At 44.4% G+C, this 13,010-nt stretch overlaps 1 protein-coding gene across 1 annotated transcript in view; it reads left to right on the top strand.

Moving 5' to 3' along the window:
* Window positions 1–13,010, top strand: part of LOC114070197 (fibrocystin-like) — a gene marked incomplete at its 3' end in the record, with an annotated part of 85,413 nt that overhangs the window by 38,581 nt on the left and 33,822 nt on the right. Inside the window, exons 30-33 of the mRNA XM_027907444.1 lie at window positions 2,317–2,512; window positions 3,990–4,057; window positions 6,041–7,654; window positions 7,809–7,952. Coding sequence (XP_027763245.1) covers window positions 2,317–2,512; window positions 3,990–4,057; window positions 6,041–7,654; window positions 7,809–7,952 — 2,022 coding nt within the window. The remainder of the gene's footprint in view (window positions 1–2,316; window positions 2,513–3,989; window positions 4,058–6,040; window positions 7,655–7,808; window positions 7,953–13,010) is intronic.

Here is a 13,010-nt window from a genome sequence, read left to right as displayed (position 1 = left end):
GAAGTGTTGTTATTGTTGATGGTGGTGGGGCAGAGGGAATGTAGGTCTATGAAGTTTGATCTGACACAGGAGTTTTTGTTTGTTTGTTTGTTTTTTCTTTTAAATTTTATTCCCTATGTTTCCTGCTAGTGCTTGACAATCCTGGTGTTTCTTTATTGGTTTTACTCTAACATACATGAGGGAATGAGTTGCTTGTCCTAGGTCAGTATGGATGTTGTCCACAGGATGTTAGATGTGGTACAGTGCTCCTTTGGTATCATGTTTCTCTAACCCTGCTCTGAAATTTTCCCACCTACTCATTCTTGGGAACAGGTTCAGCCATGACAAGATAAATGAGCTCTACAGAGTGTCCATATCCAGGACAAAAACCTCCCCCAACTCCCAAGTTTGTTTGGACTTGGTGGGGAATTAAGGAATTGGGTGACTATCAGTGGCAAAACGCGCTTCTCGTGCACTCTCTGTATTTCTGTTCCTTTCCCCAAATGCCCTTGTCATTTTCTATTACTCCAGAATGCATAAATAAGAGAAAATGTCCTTTATCACTTGAATATTATTCCGATGCCACGGCACCAAGGGGAGGTTTTTCTCACCGCGGGCATTCCAGGTGCAAGGAATTCCTTAATGTTTCAGAGTCTCATGAATGGTGTTGGGGCTCAGTTCAATCTCCTATTCAGAACCTCCATGGCTTTGTCTTTTAATATAATTTTCCTCCCATATAATAAAAAGAATAAATAAATTACACCAATGCCTTCCAGGCATCTGGGATTAAGCTGAAAATTGACCAAGAGTCCAAAGAGTTCCTGCTATTAACATATTCAACTTTGCAGGCTTTCAAACTTTGTTTGACACTTTGTCCAAGCAGAATTGAAAAGTACTGGCTTCAAGACCTCCTTAGAAGAGCAGGTAGAGGAAGGGCTCTCCTGCTTCATGGAAGCTCTGTCCTCCCTCCTTCATCCCTTCAGGGGAGACAGGAGGGTGAGATTCACTTCCTAAACACATCTCTGTGCTTATTGTTTAGATGTCTTGCATAGTCAGTGAAGAGAAACGATGGTTTTTTGGTGGGATTTACCACAGCTCTTTTGTGTGTCTTATTTACAATACAGTGAATCATGCCATAAAGAATCATGCTCTGTTTCTCTTCACTGACCACAGAGACAGCTATCAGTGAAAATGGCTCTGTTGGGACTGATGGGTACCACCCAAATTTTTAAACCTGTTTCAGGAGGAATTTAGGTTATGAAATTCCCTTCTCCACTGCCCTTGTGCTTTTCTATTACTGCACTGTGCACAGATAAGTAAAGTATCCCCTTTCATCTCAGTACAGCTTGGCTCAAAACAGAGTTTAACTGTGAGAGAGAACCCTGTTTCCCAAACAACAAGTGAGTGAGCTGGGGGTGCATAAGGAGCTGGGAAGGGAACACAGACAGGACACCTCTCCCCAGCTCACCTAAGGAATATTCCAGACCATATGACATCATGCTCATCAGTAAAACCCGGGGAAAGAAGAGGGAAGAGGGGGACGTTCAGGGTGGTGGTGTTTGCTGTCGCAAGTAAGGGTTATGAGCGATGGGTTCCTGCTTTCCTGTGGATGGCTCAACACCTGCCTGCCCATGGGAAGTGGGTGGTGAATGAATTCCTTGTTTTGCTTTGCAAACATGGCTTTTGCTTTTCCTATAAAACTGTCTTTATCCATAAGCCTTCTCCCTTCTACTCTTCCAGTTCTCTCCTCCATCCCACTCTGGGGGAGGGAGTGAACAACTATGAGAGGCTGGGGTTAAACCACAACAGGCACATATATGATCATCTGATTTTAGGCACCCAAAGAAATTTTCGTTTTACTGTGGGAGGCTCCTGTTAAACTTAGATCATCTCCACAGGGCCTAAAAATGTGATGCGGATAACTCGTCAAGGATTTGGGAAAAAACCCAGAACTCTTCAGCTCCCATTTATGTGAGTTTTAAAAAGACAGGATTTGGCTTTTATGAAGTTCATATATATATAGGGAGAGATTTATGATAAAGGGCCATAGATACATCCTGAGTATGGAAGATGAGAGTGGCTGTAGAGGGTCATAGTCAAGATTACTGGGCTGGGATCTCAAGACAACTCTGGCACCTGGTAACCTTATCCACGAGGAATTTAGTAGAATACAGAACTATCACAGTCTTAAACTTTTTGGGTCTTGGGCTGATGGACATGACTGGACCTGTCCTGGCATGATGGGACTCTTTGCTCTTCCTCAGGCAGTGGTCATATGTGCCAAAATAACCACTGGCAGAAAAACTGAAATAGTTTCATCCATTCTTTCCTCTGCAGGAGGGGAGGAGCTTCAGATTGGGATATCTCACTTTGCCACCTACCGAGGTTCAGATGTCAAGGTGCAAATTGGAGACTCGTGGCCACAGATCCAGGAGCAGACAGACCACGGTGTTCATGTGACACTTCCAGCCTTGGCTGCAGGGTGGCACAATATTTCTGTCACCATCAGTGGTATCGCTATTGCTTCGAACAGGTGAGCATTTTCCTTATAAACTTCATCCTCCATCCCATTTGGTGTTTTAGGGTTAATCTGAAAAGGAAGGCAAGAGTTTTTCCCAAACACCTAACAGTGAATTCTGCAGTGTGGTATAAAATTATGAATAATTATCAAGGCATTTATTGATCTGTGGAACCCAGGTCAGCAAACTGCTAATGCTACTCAATTAACTCCCCTTGGATCAGTTGGAGGCAGGAGAGAAACATTTTAGAAAAAACCAGTTGATTTGATGAAAAATGCATATTCAGGCAATCAAAGGTATTCATGGATTCAGGTCAAATGCAGATAAATCCTGCTGTAGGAAAACAGCAGAAGAAAAGAAACACTTTTTATCAGAAAAACAAAAGCTAGTTTGAACAATAAAAAAATGCTTTGTTTGGAGAATTCTTAAATGATGCTATTTCCATCTTTTAAGGTGACACTTCAAGTTCATGCCTAGATAAATGTAATATAAATGAATAAAAATGTGGGGGGGAAAACCGACCTGAAATGGGGATGTAAGAATGCACTCACAAGCAGCACAGTTTTAATTCTCATCCATGGCAGCTGCCAGGAATGATCCTGAAACAATGATATTGGGGAGAAATGAACTAGTTTTGTTGTTTCCAAACCAACCTAAGCTGCTCGTAGCACTACTAAACTTCAAGAGAAAATTCGTGGTGATGTGATGACACACAGGGATTCATCCCACCCGGTTCTGGAGTCTCCTGGCAGCACCCTCCCTTCTTCTCTGGGGATAGAGTGGAGAGAGATGGGTCATCTCAGGAGACAAGTCTGATCTCTGGTGGGCTGGATTGCAGGATTGGGAAGGTCTCCTTCTCTAATGGATCTTTTTAGTGAAGGGAGTGTTTTTGAAAGGAGGGTGGTGAGGAGGAAAAATAGATGTAGATGAGACAGAAAGAGAGCTACACCTTTATCTGAGTGGCTTCAGGAGCTCATATCTGGGTTTCCTCTTGCTTCAGTTGCTCCAATGTCTGGTGGGAGGATGTGAGGAGAGAAGGCAGTTGGGATGTCTCTTCAATGCACTTGCGTCTCCTGCTAGGGGTGTAGCTACAGTGGGATCTGTTTACCAAAAAAATCCTCATTCCTAATGGGTTTTTCTTTTGATTGGCAATTCACTTGCACCCCATGGGCTAAATTTGACCCACAGGTTGGCAGCTGATAAGAGAGTGTGTGTGACAGATTTAGCTCAAATGTGTCCTTGCCCATGGCAGGAGGGTTGGAATGAGATGATCTTCAAGGTCCCTTCCAACCCAAGCCATTCTATGATTCTATGGAAAAATTTGGAGCGTGGGGTGGTCTTGTCACTTGTGGCATTAAACCAAGGGGATGTGACAGGTGAGTGTTTGACTTTCCAAGCTAGAAAGAGCTGTTGGAAAGAATGGCACTGCAGCAGGAGAGAAAAATATAAAAACCACCCCCAAATCCTTTCTGTGTTGCTTGTGTTTTGCAGGACTGAGCTGTTAATCCAGTACCTCTCCGAGATCTTCAGCGTGGAGCCGTGTTGTGGCTCCTTTCTGGGTAAACAGTGTTGATACATCTGCAGCCACTTATGGAGGTTAAAGGGATCAAGGGCACAGTTTTCCTGCAGGAAAGGAAAGTGCATCCCATTTCACATGAGTTTAAATAAGGGTGTTTTGAATCTGTGACCCTTTATTATGCAGACATCAACAGGCAGACAGCAGCAATCTGGAAATGTGGGATTGTAGTGAGCATCCCTCAATCTGGTTGGCTGGCTCAGGGCTCTCTCTGCTTTGAATTTGATTTCCCCAAGTGTTTGCTCATGTGTTCTTGCATGTTCCCATTGGGAAAACAAAGCACGCCCACACCAGGCTCATCTGTGCTGGTTCTTTCAGTCATTTCGCCCCTATCTTTCAAGGTTTTCCACGTGAAAGTTAGGTGGGAAGCAGGGTAAAATTGTGATTTGAAGCAAACAATAATTTCAAGTGATCTCAAAGGGGATGTTCGTTTTTGTTAAGTTGAAAAGAAAAAAAAAAAAGCAGCCCTTTTTCAATGTTAATTTTAATCAAAAGTGAAATATTTATTAATCCTTTTCCAAGCTTTTAGACACTGGAAATAATTTAAGTGTGTTTGAGAGTGAAACATCACTGAATTAAAAAGAAAAGTTTTACTTTAAATCTTAAAAAGATTTGGGGTGGTTGATTTATTTTGTCATTTGGCTGGTGGTGGGGGAGAGTTGAATCCCTGTAGTGAATTTTACATGAGCCTTTAGAAAAGCTTTTATAGAAGACAGAAAAATTCTTGTGCTACAACCTCAGGTCCTCCACAGATTGCTCTCCCAGGCTCACAACACATTTAAAGACACAAAAATTCAGAGGCTTTGTGGTACGTGATTAGTTCAATACTTTGTGAAGTGCTCAAGCCTTGAAAGATGAGAGAGTGGATAGAGCTTGGAGAGCAAATCCTGTAAATTTTGAAGATTAGCCATACTAAAAAAAATAATAAGAGTTGTACCCTTCTTTTCATATTTAAGGGTAAATTGAAAATTAAATAAGAACTGATTAACTTTTTGGTTGTGGCTTTATGAATGGCTTAAGCTGAATCAGAATCTCATTGCTGCAAAAAGCACCAGTCCTCCCCCCCTTACCTCTAGTCTTTTGTTGTCTCTAACACTTGTATGGGCATCTGGATTAAGGATCTGAGCTCAAATCAAAAAGAATTCCATCATAAACCAACACTTTGCAGCCTGATCACTGGAAAAGGAAGGAATGGGCTTAATGGATAAAGAGGTTGAAACAAGGCAAAGCACTGGGAGTACCACTAATGAAAGGAAGAGGGACAGAGCTTTCAGGTGGGCTCTTTCCTGTGAGGGTGGGGAGGCCCTGGCACAGGTTGCCCAGAGAAGCTGTGGCTGCCCCATCCCTGCAAGTGCCCAAGGCCAGGTTGGATGGGTCTTGGAGCAACCTGGGGTAGTGGGAGGTGTCCCTGACCATGGCTGGGAGTTGGAACGAGATGGTCTTTAAAGTCCTTCCAACCCCAAACCATTCTGTGATTGTATGAAATCTGGAACTCTGCCTGAGTCTGAAAGCAGTCATTTCTATGTTCTGCTTCCCTGTAGGCAGCAGGACCAAACCATCTCCTCATCTACCTGTATGGACAGTCCCATTCCATGAAGAGTTCAGCCTCTGTTTACTCTCTGGGGTCCTTTCACAGCAACTTCCTCTAGTTCTTTCTCCTGTAGTGGCTTTTTACTGTCATTTACTGCCACAAGGGTGCCTGGCTACCTCTTACCTCAGCCTCTTGTCCACGTAGGATTATCCTGATGTATGGTTGCTTATTGTCTAACTGTCCTATCCAAATAAAAATGGACTTTATTTCTTCTTTCATTCAACCTGGCTAAGACAGACATGCTTATCAGCTTTATCATAGAATGGTTTGGGTTGGAAGGGACCTTAAAGATCATGGTTTGTGATTGTTCATGGACAATCATTAATTCCTTTCCTGCATATAATGTCCTTCTTCCTTATTTTGCTTTACTCCTAGGTGGAACACTGCTCACAATCTCTGGAGTGGGCTTTAGCCGAAATCCTGCCCTGGTTTCTGTTTCAATGAACAACCAAACCTGTCCAGTTACTCACGTGGTAGAAGAGACAATTTGGTGCCTGACCCCAGCAGCTGCTAATTTGTCTAATGAAGATTCACAAGACATCTCTGTCAGAGTAAACGTCGTCATCAGCAGCAGATCACTTAAATACTCTCTCTTGGCCAAAAGGACCACCACCTTTACCTACCAAAGAGCTTTGACTCCCCTTGTTACATTTGTTGAAACAGAAACCACAGACAGCAGCCTGCTTTTGAGCATCCAGGGGACAAACATCACTGGATCTGTGGCTAAACTTGGAGACAGTGAATGTCAACTCGAGTTTCAACGTGGCAACAAGTCTGCAACGTTTTATCAGTGCTCTTTGCCACTGAACAGCCTGGAACCTGGGACTTTCCCCATCCAGGTTATCCACAGGCAGCTGGGATATGCTCATGTGACAGCAAGGCAGCAGGCCCTTACAGTAACGCCACGGATAACCTCCATATTCCCAGCAAAGGGATCAATCTGCGGTGGGATGTTGCTCACTATATCTGGCACTGCTTTAAAATCCAGGAGGAATTTGGTACAAGTCAGCCTGGAGAGTAATTATTCCTGTGAGATCCAGAGGTCTGATAACAATGCCATTAGTTGTGTTGTCCTTCCAGCGTCACATCCTTTGCGTTCTCAGGGGCTGGATGAGGCATCCCGGGCTCTCAGTGTCACAGTGACTGTCAATGGGGTCAGCAGTGTGTGCCTTGGGGACTGTACACTCCACCTCCACGAGCAGTGGACCCCCCTGGTACATTTGGTGACCTGGAAGACCAATGGGACACTCACCTATGTGACAGTCAAAGGACAGAGATTGGCCTGGCCAAGCGACAGGCCCCTGGTACATGTGAACAGCCACACTGTCTGCAAGGTCACGTTCTGGAACGACACCATCATCGAGTGCCAGACAGCCTGCCTTGCCCCAGGGGAGCACAGCGTTTCCATATCCAACAGGAAAAGTGGGAATGCTTGCTTTAGGGCGGCATCGAGTGTTCTCCCCATCCTGCCTCGGGTGGATCGGTTCTACCCACAAAACTTCAGCGTCAACGGGGGAGGTCTGCTCACCTTGACAGGCTCAGCACTGAAAGGGCAGAGAACAACTTCTGTTCTCATAGATCACCACCCTTGCCACGTCCTCGGTGTCACCTGTGCTGCTCTCCAGTGCACGGTGCCTCCGGGTAACGGCAGCAGAGCTCTGAGTCTAAAAGTGGATAAACATTTCTATTACCTTGGGACAATAAGTTACAGTGAGGAGTTTGCCCCAGCTCTCCATTCACTTGTTGTAAGTGGCCTCCTTCTAACGATGACAGTGTCACGGGCCACAGAGATGGACACCATACACGTGTTTGTTGGAGACTTTGCTTGCAGTCGTGTCACCATCGCTGGCTCCACGTTGCAGTGTTCAGCTCCTCCGCTCCCTGTGGGTGAATATCCTGTGCTGGGCCTGGATATCCCCAGGGGCTGGGCTTCCTCCAACCTGACGTTCACCTCTGAGCTGACGGTGACAGCTGTGAGTCACAACTGGGGTAAGTCATGGAGGGTTTTGTGTGAGGGACTGAGGTGACAGGCTTTTTTGTCATGAAAGCAAAAATTATGAAATTATGAATTAAAAAAATTACTTTTAATGACAGCTGCCTGTCAGGCTCTGTCTGAAATCCTCTTTTTTTGTCCTTTTCCAAGGTGGCTTGAGTGGAGGAGCAGTTTACCTGCATGGGAGTGGGTTTTCCCCTGGGAAGACTTCGGTCACAGTCTGTGGCACCAACTGTGAACCTTTGGGCAAGACAACTGTGACTGAGCTGAGCTGCCTTGCCCCACGCTTACATGGTCAGTTAAAGCACAAAACCTGTCATTGTGTTAAAAATATATCCCCTAAAAATCTGTCTTAACCCAAAAGGGGGGTTACCAGTGTGTCTCATCCCAGGGGAACAGAGAGAAGCCATGGAGAAAGGAGGGGAGCCAAGTATTCAAAAAACATGTGGATGTGACACTTCAGGACATGGTTTAGTGGTGAACATGGTGCTGGGTTCATGGTTGGACTTGATCTTAAAGGCCTTTTCCAACTTTAATGATTCTACAGTTCTGTGGCCCCACACATTTTGTGTTTTGGGTGCATTGTGGGACAACCTCAGTGGGGTAAAGGGCTGGGAGGAAAAGAGTGAATGACTGGAAGGGTGAACAAATGATTTACCATGGCCAGTTCATAGCTTTGGGAAGATGGAGATGGGGTTTTGAATTCCTTGAGAGCAAGATGGGAGCATCTTCCTTAACTGGAGACTGAGCATGGGATGAATCCAAGGTCTCCAGCTTTCTCAAAGAGAGAAATAAGCCTGCCTCAGTTTTTGAGCAAGCTCTTCAAAATGGGCATTTTCTGGGACAAGATATGCTTCCTCCCTTTTCTACTGGAAGCACAGAATGAGGTTCTTAAAATCTGCAAAAGGAAGGATTTTAGGACTCTTAAATCTCACATGAGACATATACCATTCCCCAAATGCTGAACATGGAGCACCTGCCTTGGTGCTTGACTTCTTGATGGAGTCACCATCCCTGGAAGTGTTTAAGAAACTCCTGGACGTGGCACTCAGTGCTCTGGTCTGGTTGACAAGGTGGGGATCGGTCACAGGTTGGACTCGATGATCTTGGAGGTCTTTTCCAACCTAAATGATTCTGTGAATCTGTGATTCCAAACCTTGGAAGTGCAACACTTCAGCCCCTTCACAGCCCTGAAGCTTGGAGAACATCTGGAGGTCTACAGAAGTATTTGCTGTTCTGTGGTCATCCAGAGATCCAACGATGATGTGATCAAATCATCAGTGACCAAAGATCCATGACCTCTTATCCTTTATGGACATGGCAGAAAGGTGTCAAATGAGATTCCAGGGTTTTGGTCAAAGGCATGTGGAATCTCCATCCTCCAAAATAATCAGAAGTGGACTCAATTAGTTGCTGAGAAACCAGTCCAATGTGAAATTTAACATTCTTTTGAGCAAGGATTGTGACAAAAGGCATTCAGGTGTTCTCTTCAGCCTCAGTTATTCCAAAATTCTAAATTTTCTCATGTCATTTTTAACAGTTCCTTTCATAGAATCACAGAATGATTGTAAGGGTCATTAAAGATCACCTAGTTCCACCCCTATCCATGAAGAATATTAACAAAAATGTAAGGAAAAAAACCCCTGGGGCTTTAAAACCCAACCACATGCACTCAAAAGGAGACACCGAGAAGTCATAAGGGCTCAATTTTCTTAATTTTAAACAAGATCCAGGCACAACCCACAAAACTGCTTGTTATTTTAAAAAGAAAAAAGTCATGGTGCTGGAGTGCTGAAAAAAATTAATCAGAGCACAACACAGGGCAGTCCAGCTATTTCAGGGAGAATAGCAAAATATAATGTAACCAAATTGATCCAAAGTGTGGAAGCATTAATAACTGTGTTCAAAATTCACTGAGTGGTTGATGGGAGAGGAATGCTGGGGAAAGCCATTTCACAGGCAGGACCACGATGCTTATTCCTGACACTAGATGTCAGCAATGGAATGCTGATCGCTCCCAGTGTTTATGGAGAGGAAATGCAAAGGATGTGTTGCCTCAATAACCAAAGGCAGAGTTACAATCCCTCTCTTCCCTGCCCTGGATTTTGTAGCCTTGCCAGTCTTACCAGTCGAGTTGCAAAAAAGTTAATTAAATATTTACAAAAGTATCTTTTTTTTTCTTGCCTTAAAATAAAAAAAATTGTTTTCAGGCTGCTCAGAACTGTGTTTATCAGGTTATTTGTACTCTCAGAGACAGCTGTATTCAGCCTTTGCACATTTACATTTGGCACAGGTGAATCTGCATACAGAGGAAGATGCTTTCCAGACAGTATTACACTTAATATTTAGAGTCACCCCCACACCACTGCATTTAGGATAGTAGTAGATGTGTTAAGTGCAGTTAGTCCAGCCTCACCTTATGGTTTACTCGCTGCTCCTTGCCTGAGATATTTTGCCACTTGGCACTCACACATCCAGCGCTCAGACCTTTCTTTTACTGCCTCATCCATGTGGGAGAGGTGGCAAAGCCAGTTCAGGGATGCAGGACCACGAAGCATGAAGGAATGGGAGGGATAGGTCTGTGATGCCCCAGGGCCCCTTCGGTGGCTCACCCAGGTTGGATGCTCGTGTGACATTTCCCGGCTCTGATCGCCCAACTGGGTGATGTGAAGTGAAGAGTTTAAGCTGCATTTCTTCTGTTACGGTGCCCTGTGAAGCAGAAACACCTCCCCTCTGGCATTGTTGGATGTCAGGTGGCAGCTGCCTGCCCTGGGGTTTCAGCATTGGGTTGTTTTCTATGTTGTGTCTGGCCTGCTTAAGATTAGAGGTGTTCATGTGGGAATTCCCAGCGGTTCCTGTAGCTCGCTCATGTGATCAGATCCAGAGAGTAAGGCTCTGCAGGCAGGCAGTTTCCTAAGAGATGAGGAACTGCTGGGCTCAGCCATCCATAAGCCTGTCCCACAGGGTCTTCCTTAGGAATGGGAGTTGAACAGGGTCACAGCAAGGTTTTGGTTTGATCATTGGCAAGAGCTGGGCATGATTTTGCTGATATGTGCTCAATCCAGAGCACAAGGAATGGGAGTGCAAACCTAGACTCTTTTATGGAAACTCATCTTTTGAAAGATGCAGAAAAATAAGTTCAAAACAGAGCTAAAACATGAGTTTCATTCCTAAAGCTTAAAAAAATTACCAAAATTAAATAAAATTAGCAAAACCACAGGGCCTACAAGGAAAACCAAAACAAAAAGAAAAGACTGACCCATGAGTCTTTAAAGGTTTGGTAAGGACAGATAATTGACAGGATCACCAGCCTAGAAGTGTTCAAAAGCTGTCTAGATGTAGCATTTGGTGACATGGTTTAGTGGTAGGCTTGGCAGTGCTGGGGAATGGTTGGACTTGATCTTAGAGGGCTTTTCCAGCTGAAATGATTCTATGATCCTGAGAGCTCTACCCTTCTCTTTATGCTCATGCTGCACCACAGCTGATGAAGGCAAATACAGCTATGGGTTCTGTTCAGCTCAGGTTAAATTTACAGAACACATGGTTAATGCCTGTGGAACTGAGTTGTGCCCCTGCAAAAGATGGGTAGACTGGTGGGAAGCTTGAGGCAGGTGAGAAAATAACTGAACATTCCTCTCAGGTGATAATAGGGTGGGTACCATACATAAATTTTGCAGTAAGCAGTACCTGAGATTTTGTGTTTGACATTAGGGTGAGGGTAAGGAAGGCATCTCTGAAAGGAGTTGAACTGATAAGATCCACCAGGGTGAAAGTTGAGCCTGATTGGCCTGGTTGCATCAGCATGCTTGGGGGATAACAGGTCTGGCTTTAGGTCTTTGATGTAGCAGCTCTTGGGATCTTTGTTAGCAAGTCCTCCCTAACCTACCATTTACCAGATTCCACTGGTAAAAGTGCATGTTTGAGGATGAGGATTCAGATCAGAGGCTAGAAATGAGGCGGCTTGCAAAGGATGAGAGACATGGGTTGGTGGAGCTTTTCAAATGGGGAAAGAGGAGAGAGAGGAATGAGTTTTTCAGTTGTAACAAGAAGATGCACTGGGCCAGGACCCAGGGTGACTATAGCCAGACAAATGGGGTGATTTGGATGGGCAAATGCAGAAGAAATGAAGAAGACATGTAGTGGCAATTGAGACCTCAGTAGAAGTCAGGGCCTCTGATGTTTATTGTGGGCATCAAATCAAGGGATCCAAAGGGTCCCTTGTATCTTTCAAATCCAGAAATGATTTCAGAGAGGGGGTAATAAAGCATATTGATTACATGGCAGGAATGTTCTGACAGTGAGATCTATCAGGTTGTGGAATAGAGGCTTGAAAGCCACCTCTTGGGACTTCTGAAACTCAGCTGTGTGAAATAAATGTCTCCCAGGGAGCAATTCTTCATAGGCAGAGGTTGGACTCAATGACCTTAACAAGTCTCTTTTTTTCCTCTCCCTTTTATTAACTTCTTTTTTTAAAAAAAATCTCTGTCTTCCCTGCTAAGCACATGCTAATGTTGTGCTCCACAGTCTGCTTGTGAGTGGTGGGTAACTGGGGATGTGTGGTTTGGCACCAGGACTCCTTGGGCAGTTCTTCAATCAACCCACAGCTGCCCTGTAGGTTTTAGCCTCATCACATGTCCAGCAGTTGTTATTAAACAGCGACCCTGAACAAAGACCTTGTGCTGAGCATCCCAGGATCCTGGATTAAGCCAGAGTATCCCTCAAAGCCAGGGTTGGGGGCAGTTGGTCCCTAACCCGTTACCAACATGCAGAGATTTGGCTGCCATCGTGTCTGATCTCAAAAGAGAAGCTGTAAAGGGCTGAGTGCTTTCATCTCAGCCATGGGATTGCAGGTTTTATCTTGATTAGGAATATAAAGCATAAAGAAGCTTCATTCTGGGGTTTGGACACTAACCAATTAAGCAGGGAGAAGAACTGTGTCCCAGAACAGGCAGAACATCCTTTTAGGATGTGCTAAAAGTGTTTTGAAATCTTTAGCTTGTATTTTTTGGTGCTGTTGCAGCAGGAGACAATGACACCAATAATACCAAGAGATATTTGTGTTTCATGGTCAGGGGAAGGAGAATTGAAAGGCCAAGATTTCCTCCTAACTGAGAAAAGATATTAAGACCTCTGGGAGCAGAGGAATTAGGAGGACCTTGGAGATCCCCAAAGAAAGAATAAGAAAAAGACATAATCTCTAAGAGTGGTGTCTCCATCAGCTAGACAGATGTAGGGTGTGGAGATGAGATTCTTCCCTCCTTCTGCCTGAGAGAGAGAAAGCAATTCTAAGTTTGATTTTGGGGTGTGCAGATTAAAAAGGGTTTGCTTGGATTTTGGTTTCACTAATCTCTT

This window comes from Empidonax traillii, unplaced genomic scaffold (genome assembly GCF_003031625.1).
Source record: "Empidonax traillii isolate 1590-97213 ecotype Southwest subspecies unplaced genomic scaffold, ASM303162v1 scaffold1464:size105375, whole genome shotgun sequence".
Taxonomy (NCBI): Eukaryota; Metazoa; Chordata; class Aves; order Passeriformes; family Tyrannidae; genus Empidonax; species Empidonax traillii.
Note: the sequence above shows the minus strand (reverse complement) of the source record. Positions and strands in the feature narration are given on the sequence as shown.